We start from the raw sequence: 19716 nt of genomic DNA, 5'->3' as shown, positions 1-19716 counted from the left end.
CTACACAAATGCAGCAAAGTTTGGGGTCTTATCAAAGTGGCTTGTGACTTCCTGGCTTCCCCATTGACTTTGCTTATGGGAAGATGGCAGGGAAGGGATTAAAGGCGATCCTGTGATTGTAATGTACCGCAACCGTTGTTTAAGTGCCCAAATCATGGGGATGGTGTGACGGCCAAAACTTTGAAGACCGGTTGTTAAGTCCCTCTCGTTCAGCACTGTCACAACTTTGAGTGATCGCTGAACAAGTAGTTGGTAAATGAGGACTCTCTGCATAGTACTCAGCCACTTGGGATCAAAAAGATTGGAAGCAATCCCCCCCCCCCCGATACCAAATGCTTTCCATATGCCAAATGCCACGAGGAAAAAGTGGCATTTGCTAAAAAGTGTTTGAAAATGGATGATGAAAGTTACACTTATTTTTTGGGGGGTTGTGCAACTGAGTTTGAGAATTATTTCCACGTATTCAGCTGCCACAGGATATTGTAACCATGTGTCTCCTGATTACTGTAACCTCTCCAACAAAAATATTTATGCGCTCATTTATCTGATTCAGATCCTGTCTTTCCACCAGGAACTCCAGATGGCTTAACCAAACCTCCAATTTTTCCCGAACAGCAACCACAGAAGGCAGATTGTGGGAAAGGGCAGGACTGGTCCAAGACCAGCTCTATCTCCATGTTGTTATCTTTAAAACTAACTGTCATCTTCCACAATTATTTTTCTTGATCACAGGCAGATACACCGAAGAACAAGCAACTGGATTTTAAAAAGCGGCATGCTCTCACCTGAAAGGATAGAAGAAATCCTGGCTCCAGGTGACATTTTCCTTATTTTTACAGGTGAGCAGTATAGATGTCTTCCCACTGTATCCACCACAGGTAGCGAAGGCAAAAATGGAGAATATCTATGAGAAATTGAGGGGGGGGGGGGAAGTGACATGTTAATGATGTTTTCCAGAGACAGAGGCAAACTTCAGTTCTTTTGAAAGCTTGGTTAGAGACCCATCCCTTGAATCACACTTCAGCAGAGATCTCTTAAGAACTTCAAGAGAGCAGGGAGTGGGTTCATACCTTGTATAGTTTGGCAAACTGATGAGGTTTGCACATGGTTAAGATATTTTTTTTTAATTTTATTTTGAATTTGTATACCGCCCTTCTCCCTGAGGACTCAGGGCGGTGAACAGCCAAGTAAAAACATCAAGTACAAATATTAAAATACAATTAAATATATATATAAATTTGGCCCCATTAATTAAATATAAGCTCCAATGGCTGGATTCACCCCATCATTTATGCCTCCCCCCAAAAAAAATATATAGTGGTACTTCGGTACTTATTGTTATTGATTCTGGGAAGTATGATGAATACCCAAAACGATGAGCACCAAATAATTTTTTCTCATAAGGAATAATGTAATGAGTCACAAGGAAGCTGACACCGACAAGTTGTAGCTTGTGAGTTGAGTACCAAACAAACGATCAGTACTGAGACAAAAATTTTGGGTCAAAATGCATTAAGTACTAAATTTGATGTGTTTCAAAGCAGTGGAGTACCAAGGTGCCACTGTCTTGAAGTTTGAGGCAAAATATTAATGTTTGCAGCATGACGAGGAAGAAAGTAATGTTCAATTGCGGAAGATGTTATCAAAAGCCCTTATCAAACCCAATACAATTGTAGTTCTATTTATGTTATCTATACCCCACCTGTATGATTTTTTTAAACAATTCAAATGTGATAAATATATTCCTCCTCCTATTTTCCCCATAATGACAACCGTGTGAAATGCTTTGGGTTTGTAAGACACAGAGCATGGAGTCCCTATCACTGCTAAAAGAGACTTATCTTTTAGTCCAATTTATCTCCAAGGTCTGTGAAGGCGAACCTATGGCACGCCCTCTCTGCCGCCACGCGAGCCGTTGCCCAGCTCAGCTCCACCCTGCATGCGTGTGCGCCTCCTGCTGTCCAGCTGATTGTCAGGTCTCTGCCTCACATGTGCGAGGGAGACATGTGCGCATGGCGAGACCTGCATGCGCATGTGTGGAAACGGAGCGTGGTGGTCGCCCCCCTCATGCAGCCCGTTTTGGGCCTGGCAGGCCTCCCTGCAGCCTCCTGGGACCAAAAACGGGCCACAGGGAGGGGTTACCGCATACCCTCCCACAGCCCGTTTTGGGCCTGGCAGGCCTCCCTGCAGCCTCCTGGGACCCAAAAGGCTGCAAGGAGGCCTGCTAGGCTGAAAACAGGGCGAGGGGGATGTCACGTGCGCATGCGTGGGAGGTTGTGGGGGGGAGTCATACACGCATTGCATTGTGGGTGCAGGCACAAGTGCGTGCTGTCATGTGCACACACTTTTGGCACACAATGACAAAAAGGTTAGCCATCACTGTCCTAGGTTATGCGTCGGATGCGTCACAAGCTGGCCACGCCCATGCCCGCTTTAGCGAAAGGGGGAAAAAAAGTCCTGATACGTCACGTGACGACGCTATGACATCACGAGTTTGACACCCGTCCTAGGTTTTTCAGTACTCTTAAGGACAGAGTCGAAACTACATGCCAGTTAAGGCAAGCCAAGCTACTCAGATTGACTGCAACCTATGTCATCTCTTCCACTATAAAGAATAACACCCAGAAAATAGTCTCCTGTTGACTAAGGCTGTGCAAGTCCAAAAGAGGTCTTTAAAACACTTTTTATAGCAATTTTCTTCAAATGGCTAAAGCAGCCGTGTTGTCAGCGTCTCACCACTGACATAGAAAGGAAGATTGTACAATTGCAATTACAAGACAAGCCCTGAACTTTTGCCTGCTAAATCCCTTTGAAGCTCGGTCACCGTGGAAATGAAGGGAGGGGGGACATTCCTGTGAAATGACGAGACAAGAAGTCAGGAGAGTGACTTGGAAGATAGCCAATGAGAAGCAGATAATTGGGGATCGGAAAGGGAGGGTTTGGAGGGCAAAAGGTCAGTCTTGTCCGCATCGAGTCATGATCCGGTTGCTGTGCTCGAATAAAGAAAAGATTTCCTTAAAGATTGGCAGTTTGGAAATTCATTTATTTTGAGATAGCATCGAAGTCTGACACGTGTTTTCTTCCGGTGAGCTTGGGAGACGACATGACTGCTTTAAATGACCAAAAAGGCTTCGTTGCACTTTTCCTTGGGTTCCAAATATAGTATGTTTTTCCAAATTATATATATATATATATGACCCTCCAGGCTAATTAAAGCAGGTCGTTTTCCTTTTAAATTCATGAGATTAGATCCAGAAGTTCCTGAAACACACATTTCATTCCTATAAAGAAAAGCCAAGGTTGCTATTTCAAGATCTTAGCCTGCCCCTTCCCTAAGTTATGATCGTGCTTAAAAGCCAGGAAACCTGTTGTGCAACATTTTACAACTTGCTTCAGCTATTGCTTTAGCGCAAAATCTTCCCTCCCCAAAAGGTTGCAGTTTGGAATTAAAACTGTGAAGGGCAACCAAAGAACAATGGAAAGTTGAATGAGTCAACCCAGGAACGGCTCATGATCTTGTATCTCCGCTCGGGATGTGCTACGGATTAAAGGGAGAAGGTAAAGAGAAGGATTTTCCCCGCTGGCTCTGTTGATTTCCTCGTACTATTACAAGCTTCCTCTCTCCACCACAGGCTTGCACAATTATTACCCAATGTGAATAGAAGCGCTGAAATCGAATACAACTAGCCACACCTTGGGCTGCAAAACTAGTGGAAAGACAAAAGGTCCATTTGGATGATCACACGTCAGAATAGCAAACCTAGAAATCTCCACTTACGGAGGCCTAAGGACCCACCCACGTTTTCTGTGAATAGCCCTGAAGTAGAGTAGAGTAGAGTAGAGTAGAGTAGAGTAGAGTAGAGTAGAGTAGAGTAGAGTAGAGTAGAGTAGAGTAGAGTAGAATAGAATTCTTTATTGGCCAAGTGTGATTGGAGACACAAGGAATTTGTCTTTGGTGCATAGGCTCTCAGTGTACATAAAGAAAAAATAAAATATATTCGGCAAGAATCATACGATACAACACTTAGTGATAGTCATAGGATACTGATAAGCAATCAGATCATACTAGCAAACAATAAAACAATATAAGAAGTAAAGAAACAAGCAACATAGATATATTTATTTATTTATTTATTATTTTATTAAATTTCTATACCGCCCTTCTCCCGAAGGACTCAGGGCGGTGAACAGCCACGAGATAAAACACATAAATACAAAAAGTTTAAAATGAATTAAAAACGAATTAAATAATTTGGCTGAATTTAAAATACCTAATAATTTAAAACAGATTAAAATTTACATTTAAAAATGTACATTTAAAAAGGGGAGAAAATTTAGGTCAGGCCAGTTTGATGGAATAGGAAAGTCTTAAGGGCGCGACGGAAGGTCCGTAGATATAGCCATAAGTGGGAAGAGATAGGTACTAGTAAGGATGAGAAGAATAGTAATATGGTCTTAGTAGTTAATTTGACAGTGTTGAGGGAATTATTTGTTTAGCAGAGTGATGGCGTTTGGGAAAAAACTGTCCTTGTGTCTTGTTGTTCTGGTGTGCAGAGCTCTATAGTGTCGTTTTGAGGGTAGAAGTCAAAACAATTTATGTCCAGGATGTGAGGGGTCTGTAGATATTTTCACAGTCCTCTTTTTGACTCGTGCAGTATACAGGTCCTCAGTGGAAGGCAGGTTGGTAGCAATGGTTTTTTCTGCAGTTCTGCAGTTCTAAATAACATTAGAGGGACTTCTAAATCTAGTTTCTAAAGGTAGTCCTCGACTTACAACAGTTCATTTAGTGTCCGTTCAACATTACAAACGGCATTGAAAAAAAGTGACGTTTTTCACTTACGACCATTGACCCATGGTCATGTGATCCAAATTCAGAGTCTTGGTCACTGACTCGTATTTATGACGGTTGCAGTGTGCCAGGGTTATGCAATCCCTTTTTTGCGACCTTCCTACAAGAAAAGTCAATAGGGTAGCCTGATTCACTTAACAACCATGTTCCTAACTTAGCAACTGCAGGGATTCACTTAACAACTGTGGCAAGAACGGGCGTAAAACAGAACAAAATTCACTTAACCAATGTTTCGCTTAGCAAAAGAGATTTTGGGTTCAATTGTGGTTGCAGGTCAAGGATTACCTGTATATAAGAACTCACCTAAGCAAATATCTCCTGGTTTCATTCTTTCTGAAATCTTTCTCTTGGGAACAAAAGGCTTCAGAGCACAGGAGAAAATACAGAACCAATCTGCATCCCTGTTGCATCTGCCCCAGATCTATTTTAAAAATTAATTTTGGCATCCAATCAAAGACAGTGTCATAAACTATTTTATGCTATTATTATTATTTTCATTTTTTAAATGTTATTCTCTCCCTGGAGTCATCCAGCGTAGCATGCAAAAAGAAAATAATGTTTCTATAAATACTGTTTCCCAAAAAAATAAGACATCCCCCGATAATAAGCCCAATCGGGCTTTTGAGTGCATGCAATAAAATAAGCCCTCCCTGAAAATAAGCCCTCTCCGCATGCACAGCCGGTCCCCGCCATTTCCTCTGGTTAGGGTTAGGGAGACAGAGCTGGAAATCAGGTAAGACGGCAAGAGGAGCCCCATCTTGCTCCACGCACCCCAAAATAATAAGATCTCCCTGAAAATAAGGCCAAGCGCTTATTTCGGGGTTCAAAATAATATAAGACAGGGTCTTATTTTCGGGAAAACATGGTAAATAAAATAAACAAAATGATCTATTATTTTTTTAAAAAGCCCAAGAATTAAAAGAAAAACAAAGTTCATTTTTAGAACAAGTCACAAGGGAGTCTGGTCCCCTAGTGTTCGGTGAATGTCTTTAGCTTCTGTTTAAAAGAAAACACAACCTTTGAAGAGGACAATTAATATTCCTTTCTTCCTCTATACTGCCCTCTGGATTTATTTTCTTTGCCATCATTGTTCCTTTGTCTTGTGATATTTTTGTGGGGTTTTTTTTGTCTCTGTTTTTAAAAGGTTTTAACCATTGTAAACCACCCAGAGTCACTAAGAGTTGGGCAGCCTATCCATTTGACAAATTATTATTGACCTATATTTTGCTAGAACAAATCAACGACATGTACAGGTGTACCTCAGAAATGTTGTGGGTTTGGTTCCAGACCACTGCAATAAAGCAATATCACTATAAGGCGAGTCACATAAATGTTTTGGTTTCCCATTGGCCAAACAAGTTATATTTATATTATACTGTAGTCTATTAAGCGTGCAATAGCATTATGACTAAGCATAATGTACATACCTTAATTAAAATGCTTTATTGCTAAAAAAATGCTAACCATCCAGAAGTCGTAATCTTTTTACTGGCGAAGGATCTTGTAAAAAAAACCCAACCCACAATATTGGTGAAGCGGCAATAAAACAAGATATGTGAGTACCTGTCATAAGCTATGATTTACAAATCAAAATACTTGGGTTCAAAGAACCTGTTAAGGTTGCACTGGAGATTTATGCAATGTGTGAGTCCACCTTTATATAGCTGAAAATGTAAAAGAGTATAGGAATAACAGCTGCATCCATATCCATTCCTTTCTTTGGTATGCTTGGAATGCCAAATGAACTCCTGTAGATGTCAACTTCTATTTTATTGAAATCCTGAAGAATTTGGTTGTTTACCTTTGAGCTGTTCACCATGATGTATAGATCATGGTGGATATTCCTGCCAAATGTTTAGACAACATCAAACCACAGGTAGGCCTTGACTTACAACCATTCATTTAGGGACTGTCCAAAGTTATAACAGCACTACAACCAGTCCTCATACTTACGACCATTGCAGTATTCCCCATGGTCATGTGATCAAAATTTGGATGCTTGGCAACCAGCATGTATTTACAATTATTGCAAGGACACTGTCAAGAGCGGGAAATCAGGAAATCCAAGTAGTTCAAATGAATGTAAAGGTTTATTGCAAGCTTAAGTTTTCTACAAGAATCTGAGCTACTAACGGTCCAAGCAAATTGGTGATATATAAGAGTCAAAGGAATTTAAGGTGGGCCGGACTTGTTGTGAATGCAAAGGGACTCGAGACTGATGACGCATTTGACTCCTCCTTCGGGCTCAGCCTGGTCATGTCCTACAGACCCATGGTCATGTCATCGCTATTTCTAACCTACCCAGCCAAGCAAAGCAATGGGGGAAGCCAGATTCACTTAACAGTTAAAGTGATTCACTTAACAATTATGGCCAAAAAAAAAAAAAAGGTTGTAAAATTGGACATGACTCACTTCACAACCTCCTTGCTTAGCAATGGAAATTCTGGTCCCAATTGTGGTCATAAATTGAGGACTACCTGTATTCAGAGTGGAGAAGTCAACTGTGATTGTGAAGAGCCAGAGAGGATCACCCAACAGCAAATTTCAGTTTAAGTGTAAAGCCATTGACGTTCAGGTGAGAACAAGGGATTGTGGGGTCTAACAAACTAGGAAAATGATACTGGGGTCACAGTGGGCAGCTCAGTTAAGAAATCAGCTCAATGCAGTAGTTGTTAGAAGAAGCAAATTCCATATTAGGTATCATTAGGGAAGGGATTACGAATAAAAATGCCAAGATAATGCTCTTACATTGTAGGATACACCCACAAATCTACAGTGCATACATAATCCTGAATAGTTTTCTTTGCCAAACCCTAAAAAACGAAGGAGGATAAAATACAACTGGGAAAAAGGGCAGCGGAAAGCAACCCAAATCACGCAAAACTCGAGTGCTTTCCGTTTCAGAAACGGTTAAAAATATTTTGTGAGACTCAATCCATGTTGAGGGCTGCAGGCTTCCAAATATCGGTTACCAAGCGAAGAATAACAACAGAGGGATTTGTTTCTCTCTTTCTCTCTCTCTCTCCATTGCCAGCAGCCAGAGGCCTCTGGTTGGTCAAATTGAGAGAAACGAAATGCTTGCCTGGAGGCCTCATCTAGCAAAATGATTCTTACATTACGTTCTTGGAAACATCTTGCCCAACATTATCATGTGGGAGATGTTGTCATCTCAGAATCACCGATTTCCTTGGGTTTTCTTCTCCCAGGCATTTCTACGCTATGGGCTCTGCACACCAGAACAACAAGACACAAGGACAATTTTTTTCCCAAATGCCATCACTCTGCTTAACAACTAATTCCCACAACACTGTCAAATTAACTACTAAGGCTGCATTACTATTCTTCTTCTCATACTTACTAGTACCTATCTCTTCCCACTATATACTGTATCCATTTTGCTTGTATCTTTACAACTTATATTGTTTTTATTGTTTCCTAGTATGATTTGATTGCTTATTAGTATCCTATGACTATCACTAAGTGTTGTATCTTACGATTCTTGACGAATGTATTTTATTTTTATTTTTATGCACACTGAGAGCTTATGCACCAAAGACGAATTCCATGTGTCTCCAATCACACTTGGCCAATAAAGAATTCTATTCTATTCATTTTATTCTATTCTATTCTACTGAAGCAACGTCTTTTGAGCTTGCTCCTCAAACTTCCAAGTGCAGGTACAGAATCTGTGCAGGCTATCTATCTATCTGCCCAATTTATATGGCTGCCCGTCTGACCAAGAGATTCTGGGCCTGTGAGGTTGTGCCATCTGGTGCCCGGTGCAAGAAGTTGGTGTAGAGACTCTGAAATGATCCAGACCATCCAAGGAGGTAACTTGGAGGTGGCCAATATAACATTCTATTATTCTGTTCTGTTCTGTAAGTCTGAGTCAAGCTTGAGCTGGCCAGAATCGAAGGAATCAAACTCCTGGCAATGTGAGCAGTTAGCCTGCAATACTACAGTCTAACCACTGCACCATTGCAAATACATGACAAGACTCAGAAATAAAACGAATCCCACAATAAGTGCATTTTTGCCTGGTACCATCAACTGTTGATGCCAGGGTGGATAAAAATCAATGATTTTTTTAAAAAAATCAAAAAAATCGGATTTTTTTTATTTTTATCAAATTTATTTTAATAAAAAAACTTTTGGGGTAAAAATCTATCGTAAGATAATTTTCTATTTAAGATACATAAATAATTTAGTTTATTCAGCATGAAATGGAGCTTAGTTATGTAGCATGAGGCTGTATATTCTGCAACACTGGGACTATCGGTGAGTCAACAGCGGGTCAAAGGAGTAGCAGAGATGACAGTTGCTCTTTAAAAATTATGATTTAAATTGAGTTGATTTAAATCAAGCCTTTTTACTAGTGATTTAAATCATGATTTAAATTGTGATTTAAATCAACTCGATTTAAATCAAATCCACCCCGGTTGATGCAGTTTATAATTTCAAGAGCAGAAGACCTGAAGTGTGAAAAAAAATTGTGCTTTTCACCCGTGGAGCCCCAAATAACTGGGGGTCACCACCCATATCTAATCAGTTACACTGCAGGAGTGAAACAATACAAGCCCAACTCAAACAAGCTTCCTGCTATGGAGTGACTTGTTTTTATGCACAGGAGATTTGATGAAGAGCAAAAACTCATAGAAAGCAGAGTAAAAATGCTATCAAACCACTCTGTCTTCCATTTCCTGTTCAGTGTTTTTAATTCCCCCCCGCTACAATTAATAATAAAGCAAAGGTCAGAACACTAACCCAATGTAAATCAATATTCATTAATTCATTCAATATCATGATTTAGAGCCGGTTTACTCTTGTGTTGGGCTCTAAATCGTGATACTGATTTAATGGACCATGTATTCATCTAAAAATGTTTAAGATCTTTCCCTGCCAAGATGCCAACCCTCCCTGGACAGGAAACAATCTCCCACTTCTAATCTGCTTCTAATTAGGCGTCTCCCATTTCCACCCCTTGGCAAAAATACAGGCAAACTCTCACTTAGAAAGAAAAACTGAAAGCAACTTTCTCTAGCCAAGCTGTATTTTAAATTCTCCTCATTATATTATTATTATTATTATTATTATTATTATTATTATTATTATTATTATTATTATTATTTCAATTTATATGCTGCCCTTCTCTGTAGACTCAGGGCGGCTTACAATGCACTTATAGCAATAGCCTTCATTCTTTTGTATATACCTGCTTATTAGGGCTTTTGCCCCCCCCCAAGCGGTGTTTCTACAAAGTCAGTTTATTGACCCCACAATCTGGGTCCTCAATTTACCTACCTCAGAAGGATGGAAGGCTGAGTCAACCTTGAGCCTGGTGAGATTTGAACTTGCACTAATTGCAGGCAGCTGGCAGCTAAGTGCTACATAACAGCACTTAGTCCGCTGCACCACCAAGGCTCTTAATAGTTCTTCTTTACAACACAAGACAAAGCCTTGGATGCGAGCATCTGCCCCACATCTCTAGCCAGAACAATCCCTGATTCAACAATAACATCTGATTCACAGCCTACCTCTATACCAGGGGTGTCAAACTCAATTTCATTGAGGGCCACATCAGGGTTGTGTTTGAACTTGGGGGGCCGGGGTGGGTGTGGCCAGCTCAATGTCACTTGTGTCGGGGGTACCTATGGTGGTCTGAGTGCTCTGCCAGCGAAAATAGGCTCCCAAGCTCCATTTTTGACTGTGATGGCCTCTTGCAACCCTCTGCCAGTGAAAACAGAGCTTGGGAAGGCCACATGCAGACTTCCCAAACTCCGTTTTCGCTGGCTGGTCCTTCGCTGTTTCCAGGGCAGCCCCACGGGCCAGATCTAAACACCCTGTGGGTCAAATCCAGCCTCCGGGTCTTGAGTTTGACACCACTGCTCTATACCTTTTCTAACCACGTACCCTCCAATTTATTGAAAAAGGCCATCCCCAGCATGACTTGGCCGTGGGAAATAAAGAAGGACCCTCATCATCCATGGTGAACTTCAGTTCTGATTATTATTCTCAGCCAGTTGAAAGTCCGCACCCACCAAAGGGGTTAGACTGCAATTCCCATTAACCCAGGGGTGGGTTCTAAATTTTTTTACTACCGGTTCTGTGGGCGTGGCTTATTTTGTGGGTGTGGTTTGATGGTCATGTGACAATTCTTTAGGATATAGCAGAGGTACTGGTCTACCAGGCTTTTAACTGCTTGCAGAGCTGTACCTGTCTATCCATTTGTTCTTGGAGCGTTCCGGTTTACCCATTTGTTTTTGGAGGCACCGGTCTACTCATTTGTTTTGGGAGGCACCGGTCTACCCATTTGTTTTTCGACCGCACTGGTCTACCACCACACTGCCTTTTAACACTGATCAGCTGTAGGGCGGCCCTTTGAAGCCCCCGACAAGAGTTTAAACAGTTTTTTTTCTTCTAGCCGATCAGCTGGGACTCAGGAGGCAGCTAATAGATTGGGGCGGGGCCTAATAAAAGGTAAGAATAACAGGGGGGGTGCGGAAGAGCCCAGCTCCCGAACAAAGAGAATCGGTTCGGTGACGTCATATCGTCACTGCTACCGGCTTGGCCGAACCGGGAGGAACCCACCACTGCATTTTTTTTAAAAAAAATTGATTTATATGCCGCCCTTCTTAAGCATTAGCCCCATTAACCCTATGAGATGGAGCTGAAAGCGACCTGAATTCACATCACGGAGGACCGTGCTCAACATAAATCTAGGCATCTCAGGCTTCCCTAAGATAGCACTTAACGAATCACCGCTTACAATCCCTACCCTGCTCTGTTTGAAAGGCTTGTGAAATTAATATAATATTAAAAACAGAATCCCATCAAAGCCATGATCAACAATCAGATACTGTACTCGGGTATTTGGGCGTATGATGCTCTTACTCATGCTCAAATGCTTCTCTTGCAAACCTTATTTGTACAGCTTTCCAAAGATGCTGCAAGGACATGTTAGGTTTTGCTGCATCTGTTTGTTGTTTTTACCCAGCATTCGAACATGTTACTCCATCTACTTTTGTCTGAAGTGGTGTAGAGTTTCTTGCCTAAACGGGGGGTTGGACTAGAAGACCTCCAAGGTCCCTTCCAACTCTTGTTATTCTAAATTCTAAATACTTTTCTGGAAGACTCCAGGCAGAATTGATCATTTTGAGAGTTCTTTCTCGTTAAAACAGCTTATCTGTAGGTAATCCTCGACTTACAACCACAATTAGAAATAGAATTTCTGTTGCTAAGCAAGGCGGTTATTAAGTGAATCCTCTAATTCTGCAACCTTTTTTTTTTTTGACACAGTTAAATGAATCAAGCAGTCATTAAGTGAATCTGGCATGGCATTGACTTTGCTTGTCGGAAGCCAGCTGGGAAAATCAGGAATAGCGATCACGACTCTGGTACCTTGCAGTCGTTCTAAATAAATGCCAATTGTCAAGTGCCTGAATTTTGATCATGTGACCGATCAGTCATAAATCCCTTTTTTTTCAGTGATTTCGAAATTTCATGTGGAGTTTAACTCCCAGAATTCCCCAATAAGCAGTTGAAATCCAGACATCTTAAAGTTGCCAAGTTTAAAAAAAACCCACTGGTTTAGAACAGGGGTCAGCAATCTGTGGCTCTGGAGCCGCATGTGACTCTGGAGCCCCTCTGCTGCGGCTCCCTGTCACTCAAAATATGCCGCCAATATGTGATACAATATCGCAATTTATTGAGCTTTTCAACCCCGATAGACCAATCACGGATAAATCCAAGAAAATAAAAGTTTCAGAAGAAATAGAATGTTTAATTCAACTACATATGCTAGTTTTGTGGCCGCTCAAGAAATAGTCAGGCACGGGAAGGGTTTTGTGGCTCCCGGTGTTTTCTTTTCTGTGGGAAACGGGTCCAAATGGCTCTTTGAGTGTTTAAGGTTGCAGACCCCTGGTTTAGAATATATTGTGGGGTCAGCAAATATTGTGGGCCCAATTGGCCAAAAGAAAGCTCAGGACCGTATTGGTTGGAAACATGCAGAAGAGGCCTTCGTCCTGCAGTGGATGCAAAATGGCTGAAATGATGATGATGATGATATTTGTGGGGTAAGATGACTGGTTTAATGTTTGTTTGTTTTTAATGATTTCCAGTGTCTGATTTCTGGGAAAGAAAGCATTTGAATATTAATGAAATCCCCAGAGTTTACTTTGTCGGAAATTTGGGAGTACCTTAAATGCAAAATGGATTGTTATCTCTGATGGAGCACAATTCACATCATCAGGTTCTTTAACATTCCACTGCATTTTCATTCGTAGTACAGTTAGTCCTCGACTTACAACAGTTCACTTAGTGACCTTTCAAAGTTACAACGGCACTGAAAAAAGTGACTTAGGACCATTTTTCACACTTATGACCGTTGCAGCGTCCCCTGTCCCCCCCCCATGGGTCACGGGATTTACATTGGGATGCTTGACAACTGACTCACATTTATGACGATTGCAGTGTCCTGGTGTGTGCGTGCGTGTGTATGAGTTCACATGATCCTTTTGCGACCTTCCCACGAGCCAAGTCAGTGGGGAAGCCGGATTCACTTAACAACCCGTGTTCCTAATTTAAGAACCACAGCGATTCGCTTAAACCAGGGGTCAGCAATCTGCGGCTCTGGAGCCGCATGTGGCTCTTTCACCCCTCTGCTGCGGCTCCCTATCATTCAAAATGTGCATCACAACCGCCAATATGTGATACCTGCTGGCACGCAATTTATTGAGCTTTTCAACCCCGATAGACCAACCACAAATAAATCCAAGAAAAGAAAAGCTTCAGAAGAAAACAGAACGTTTAATTCAACTACATATGCTAGTTTTGTGGCCGCTCAAGAAATAGTCAGGCATGGGGTTTTGTGGCTCCCGGTGTTTTCTTTTCTGTGGGAAACCGGCCCAAATGGCTCTTTTGAGTGTTTAAGGTTGCAGATCCCTGGCTTAAACAGGTCAAACTCACTTAAGAAATGGCTCACTTAAGACATTTTGGGCTCCATTGCAGTTGTACGTTGAGGACTGGCCTGTAGCAAGGACTCCACAATTCAAGCCTGAACTACAAATACTCTGTTTTCTGTTGTCTTAACTTGTTGCACCCTGCAGCCGAACCCGCCAGTCTTTTATCAATAAATCAGACTACGGTACAGAGGAAATACAAACAAGAGCCAGCATTCCCTTGAAAAGGGACACCATCTGGAAGCTGTAGAAACAGAGGTGCCATTTTGCTACTCTTCCCCAAGAATAAACTTACACAACAGCTTCTTCGGGGAAAGGCGCCCATTTCACTCCTCCACAACCCAGGGATCAGACACACAAACACACACACCACACACAGTCCTTTTTCCCCTTGCAAAAAAAAACACGACACAACCCTCTTCCCTAAAGATCCCATGTTAAGCTATTAACCCCAGATCGCTTATAAAACCCTCTCTGGATTCGATCAGACACACACACACACACACACACACACACACACACACGGTCCTTTTTTCCCTTGCAAAACCCCCAAACCAAAACACAACCCTCTTCGCTAAAGATCCCATGTTAAAGCTATTAACCCCCCCCAGATCGCTTAGAAGCCTCTCTGGATTCCCTCCAAGCAACGTATCGGGCGCTTTGGATCCGGTATGGGATTCGAAGGGAATCCCTGGGAAAGAGGCCAGTCGTAGAAAGGGTGGGGGGGGGAGGAAAGGGGGGGGGTGGAAAAACCCCACCCCAACCGATTCAGGTAGCGGATCTGAAAGCGATCCTTTCGAATCGCGGGACCTCTGGCGGGGGGCAGATTCCACGGCTTAGGCACGTGGCTCGCGGGGGGGGGGGGACACAGCACAACTATGGGAAGGGGGGGGAGAGAGAGAGAGAGAGAGAGGGAAAACTCCCAAAAATAGACCGCCGGAGGATTTTTAGGGTGTGGAAAAAGCCATAAGTTTCCTAGAAGGAATCCAAGCATTCAACTTTTGCAGCCCGGAGGCCACGCCTATGTTTATAAATCCGGCGGGCGAATGGCGGAGAGAGAGAGAGAGAGAGAGAGTGTGTGTGTGTGTGTGTGAGGGGGGGGGGAGAACAAGGGGAAGGAAAGGGTGGGAGATAAGGGGGGGAAAAATGCAGGCGGAGGCCCTGGACTGTGCAAGCAGGGCGGGAGAGAGGGAGGAAAAGTTCACCCGATCCTGGCTCGGGACAAGGGGTTGTTTGGGGGGGGGCAAAGGAACCGGCTGCAACCCCCCAAAAAACACCCTCAGGCAGGCGCGCGCGCGCGCGCGCGCGGTGGGGGGGGGGGCGGGAAAGAAAGCAGTGGGGAAATCGCAGAGCCCGGATTGCACCGCGCGCGCTCACTCGTGCCTTGCAATCGCGCGTGGCGTTGTCCCCCCCCCCCTCCCCGCAACCAGGTTTCCTCCTTTTCGCGTTCCGTTGTCGTTGCCTTCGGGTGGGAAGGGAGCGACGGGCCCTGCGCGGCATCCTGGCTCTGCGGTCCGCAGCCGCCCCCACACTCCCGGGACTCTGCCGCCTGGGGGAGCGGGGGGGGGGGAGCGCCTCCCCGTCTCCCACCGCTCAACTTACCCATTGCAGGAATTTGATGAAGCCGAGCGGCTCCTTGGCGGGCCCCAGATCCAAACTAAACCCGGACATTTCCAAGCGGGGAGCGAGCGGAGCGCAAGGGAGGGCGTCTCTTTCGGTTTCTCGCTCCGGGAAGGCGGAGCGGGGCAGGGCGGGGGAGAAAGGGGGCGGTTACGGCCCTAAGGGGCCGCCGGCCTCCTACCTGATTTACCCGCTCCGGGCTGGCGGGATGTCGTGGCTGCTGGCGCTCCGCCCCGCGGCTGCAAGGCGTCGGCCGGCCCCGCCGCTGGTGACAGTCGCCCTTGGAGCCGCGGGGTAAAAAGCGCGCTCTGGCTGGCCCGACAGGCTCCGTCAGGCCAAGTCCTCCCTTCTTTCAGGGCCCGATAGATTTTCTGAGCGCTCCGCTGGCCCCTGTTTTGGTGGGTCGGCCCTCTCAGCCTCTGAGGGCGGAAAAACAACCCTTTCTTTGGCTTGGTGGGCTGACTGTGATCCTTCATTTGCCTAACCCAGAGGTCAGCAATCTGCAGCTCTGGAGCCGCATGTGGCTCTTTTACCCCTCTGCTGCGGCTCCCTGTCACAAAATATGCCGCCAATATGTGATTTTTATTTTTTTTTTTATTATGTGATACCCGGAGGAGCGCTATTTATTGAGCTTTTCGACCCTGATAGGCCAACCACGAATAAATCCAAGAAAAGAAAAGTTTGGGAAGAAAACAGAACGTTTAATTCAACAATTATGTATTTTAATGTTTGGCCTTGAGTCCTTCGGGAGTAGGGCGGTATACAACTAAACTAAACTAAACTAAACTAAACTAAACTAAACTAAACTACATATGCTAGTTTTGTGGCCACTCAAGAAATAGGCAGGCAGGGGAAGGGTTTTGTGGCTCCGGGTATTTTCTTTTCTGTGGGAAACCGGCCCAAATGGCTCTTTGAGTGTTTAAAGTTGCAGAGCCCTGGCCTAACCTAACATTTTTCTTATTTTGGCCTTGTCAACTTGAGGGAATTCACTGGAGAAAGCAATTATATTTGAAAGCTGTCAAAGGAAACTAGGCCGTCAAAGAACTGGATGGGTGGACACCACCAAAGCTGACACCCGCCGGATTCCTTGCCCAAGCTATCATTTGTCCTTTGACTAGATTTTCAGCTAGGTCAAACTCTAATAAAAGTATTTATAAATCTTTGAAATCGAATTTCCATCTTTGGCTTCTAGTAGTTTGTCTAGTCGGTTGGGATTTATTTCAATTCCTCCGTCCTCATTGTCTTTATTATATCTAGTTTGTATTTGTATGTAGGGCCACCAATCTATTTCTATGCCTTGTTCCCTGAGTTCCTGCTGTGTTTTTAATCTTCCTTGGGGATCCAGTACTTCTTTATATCTGAATAATTTATGGGGATCTAATGTGTTGGGGTGTGTTGCCGCCTCCAATGCAGATATCCAGCTGGGAACCTTCATATAATGTTTGTTTTTAATTTCGAACCAAATGCCAATTAGTGAATTTCTTATTATGTGGTCTTTAAAGTGCTTATAGGTTTTGTTCCCGGCATTCCACAAATAGGCTTGCCACCCCTTTAACAAATTGTGACCTTCCAATTTTAGTAGCCTATAGTTCTCCAAATTGACCCACTCCTTAATCCATGTTAGATTCGCTGCCTTATAATATTTGTCCCATAAGAACTGGATGGGTGGACACCACCAAAGCTGACACAGGCCGGATTACTAGCTTTAATATTACTATTGATTCTTATTAGAATTTAACATAAGGGAAAAGTGAATATATTACGTTCAATCTTAGTATGGTACAGAGAATTAATATTAATGTAATGAATACTGTTGTAAATTTTGATTATCACTGCACAAAGAAAATTGTACCCAGATGACACACTGTTTAATGGAAGATGGAATTATTATACTAAAAAAATATTTAAAAATTATATATATATTAAAAAAAGCTGATACCAGCCGGAGTATAGAAAAACTCATAGAAGTAGGGCCAGATTGGAAGATGTGGAGAGAGCTGACCCCAGTAGAATTGTCAAGGGTCGGACAAGACTAAACGGATAACATCAATATTGGAGGTTTTATAGAAGAGATTGGACAACTATTTGTCTGAAATGGTGTAGTAGAGTTTCCTGCTTGGGGGGGTTGGACTAGAAGACCTCCAAGGTCCCTTCCAACTCTGTTATTGTTATCATCATCATCTTCTATTGATGGCTTAATGGTTTTACCAACTTTCCATAGTTAATGAGGTGTTGGTGCTGTATACCAAGCAGGTTCAACCACTTGAGTGGGTAGGAGCTATCTCAACAACAAATAGCTGATCATGTTTTATCTTAGGAAATATTCCTCAAACTCAAAACATTGAGGAAATGAATGGGATTCAGCTCCCAGAATTCCCTAGCCAGTACTATATACTGCCTGAGGAATCGTGGGAATTGAAATCCACACTTCTTAAAGTTGGTGAGGTGGAGAAAACATGGTTTGAGACAACCACAAGTCTGGTAATAACCAGATAATGTTCCAGGCTATTTTCCATGTTCAATAACAGATCAACTGCATGAGCCGTGTTTCTATATCTACTGTAGCTTGAAGCTCTTGAAAACACAGTTCCTGTGGCAGTAAGAGAATCGCTTACTAATCACTAAGTAATTCTGGTGAAATACAAAAATGCAAACTTGTAGTGTGAGTGCTTGTGGTCGCTGAAGGGTGACTGTTTTTTCCCCTCCCTCTTCTCTGGCACTAATCCTTATTAAAGGAGTGAAGTTTCTAATCCCAAATGTCTCAAACCCAACATTACAGCCACTTTCTTAAATTTACATGGAATTGAGGCTCCTTAATAGATTGGTTCAGTAAGGCGGTTGCTGCTTAAAACAAATTGCCAGTATGTTCATTCCTTGTGAAAAATTGTACGCGTTACAGAGGGATTTTGAGATTGTTTAGTCCAGCCTCCTGCCAAATTAGTCCTTCAGAGCTCATTCATTCCTAGTCAATATCCTCCTTCTATTTTCTTAAACTAATGATAAGAAATGTTCAGTCTAGGCCAGGGGTCTGCAACCTTAAACACAAAGAGCCATTTGGACCCATTTCCCACAGAAAAGACTGGGAGCCACAAAACTTGGGTGGGCATGGCCAACTCAATGTCACTCACTCCCACCCAGTCACATGACCCCCCCCCCCCCAGCCATACCCTATCCAGGTTTTGTGGCTCCCAGTGTTTTCTGTGGGAAATGGGTATCTCTCTCTGTGTCTCTCTCTGTGTCTCTCTCTGTCTCTCTGGCTAGGGAGTTCTGGGAACTGACGTCCACACATCTTAAAGTTGCTAAGGTTGAGAAACATGGATTAAGGGGAAAAAAGGCTACTTCTGGGCTATATACTCTCATCCCAACCCAAAAAAATGATATTGGAATACTTCCCTATGCAAAGAATATGATTGCATTTAGTATATTCAACTCAATATCTTGCACATGTATTTTGCTTACATCAAAATAACTCAATTTTTTAAAGTAATCACCGGAACCAACAAACATCACACAATTTTGAAAGTGCCAGATGTCTGATGTGGAAAGTTTTTGACGCTGGAAAATTTCTCTCACTGAAAGTTTTCCAAACTTGATCTCAAAAATACTTCATTTTTTATTTTTGATCTCAAAAATACTTCCAATATTAATTTTCTTAAGTAAACCTGTATTTCCCCAGGGCAGGTTGCTTAACGTTTATTATTTCTTCTATGTAATGCTCTCTTTAAAAAATCAAATATCAACTTTTTAATAAAATGAAATATAAATGTCAACTGTTTCACTCCTTTGGGGGATTTTCTTTGAAATGCTGTAGTCATTATAGTTTTACTGTACACAATTGCATGTGTGCAGATGTGCACAAATTATTTGGATTAGTTGCAATGAACAGTAACTGATTAGGAACAAGAAACAATTTACCTTCATAACAAGCCAAATAAGAGGGCAGGATTGAACCAGGCCAGTGGTGGGATTCAGCCAGTTTGCACCACTTCGGGAGAACCGGTTGTTAACCTTCTGACCAGTTTGGTGAACTGGTTGTTGGAAGAAATCATTAGGGCAGAGAACCGGTTGTTAAATTATTTGAATCCCACCACTGAACCAGGCCTGCATTTATGTGCATAGACTGTGGGTAACATTGTGATTCTTGATAAAAAGGACAACAATGTAACTGCGTTGAGTAGCAATCCCAGGCCAAAAGGTTGACAGAAGTTGAAAATAAGGTGGCAGGAAACAGTCTTCTTTAACCTAATGACAGCCAGTTTGGATTATAAAACTTTCAGCTTGAACTCTATG

At 42.8% G+C, this 19716-nt stretch overlaps 1 protein-coding gene across 1 annotated transcript in view; it reads right to left on the bottom strand.

The window, feature by feature from the left end:
• Window positions 1–15525, bottom strand: part of LOC139321467 (synaptophysin-like protein 1) — a 28181-nt gene extending 12656 nt beyond the window's left edge. Inside the window, exons 1-2 of the mRNA XM_070950191.1 lie at window positions 15409–15525; window positions 786–904 (exon numbers count right to left, since the gene is read on the bottom strand). Coding sequence (XP_070806292.1) covers window positions 786–904; window positions 15409–15477 — 188 coding nt within the window. The 5' untranslated portion in view covers window positions 15478–15525. The remainder of the gene's footprint in view (window positions 1–785; window positions 905–15408) is intronic.
• Between the last annotated feature and the right edge of the window lie 4191 nt (window positions 15526–19716).

This window comes from Pituophis catenifer, unplaced genomic scaffold, assembly GCF_029215685.1.
Source record: "Pituophis catenifer annectens isolate HBS135680 unplaced genomic scaffold, rPitCat1.0.hap2 SCAF_9, whole genome shotgun sequence".
NCBI lineage: Eukaryota > Metazoa > Chordata > Lepidosauria > Squamata > Colubridae > Pituophis > Pituophis catenifer.
Note: the sequence above shows the minus strand (reverse complement) of the source record. Positions and strands in the feature narration are given on the sequence as shown.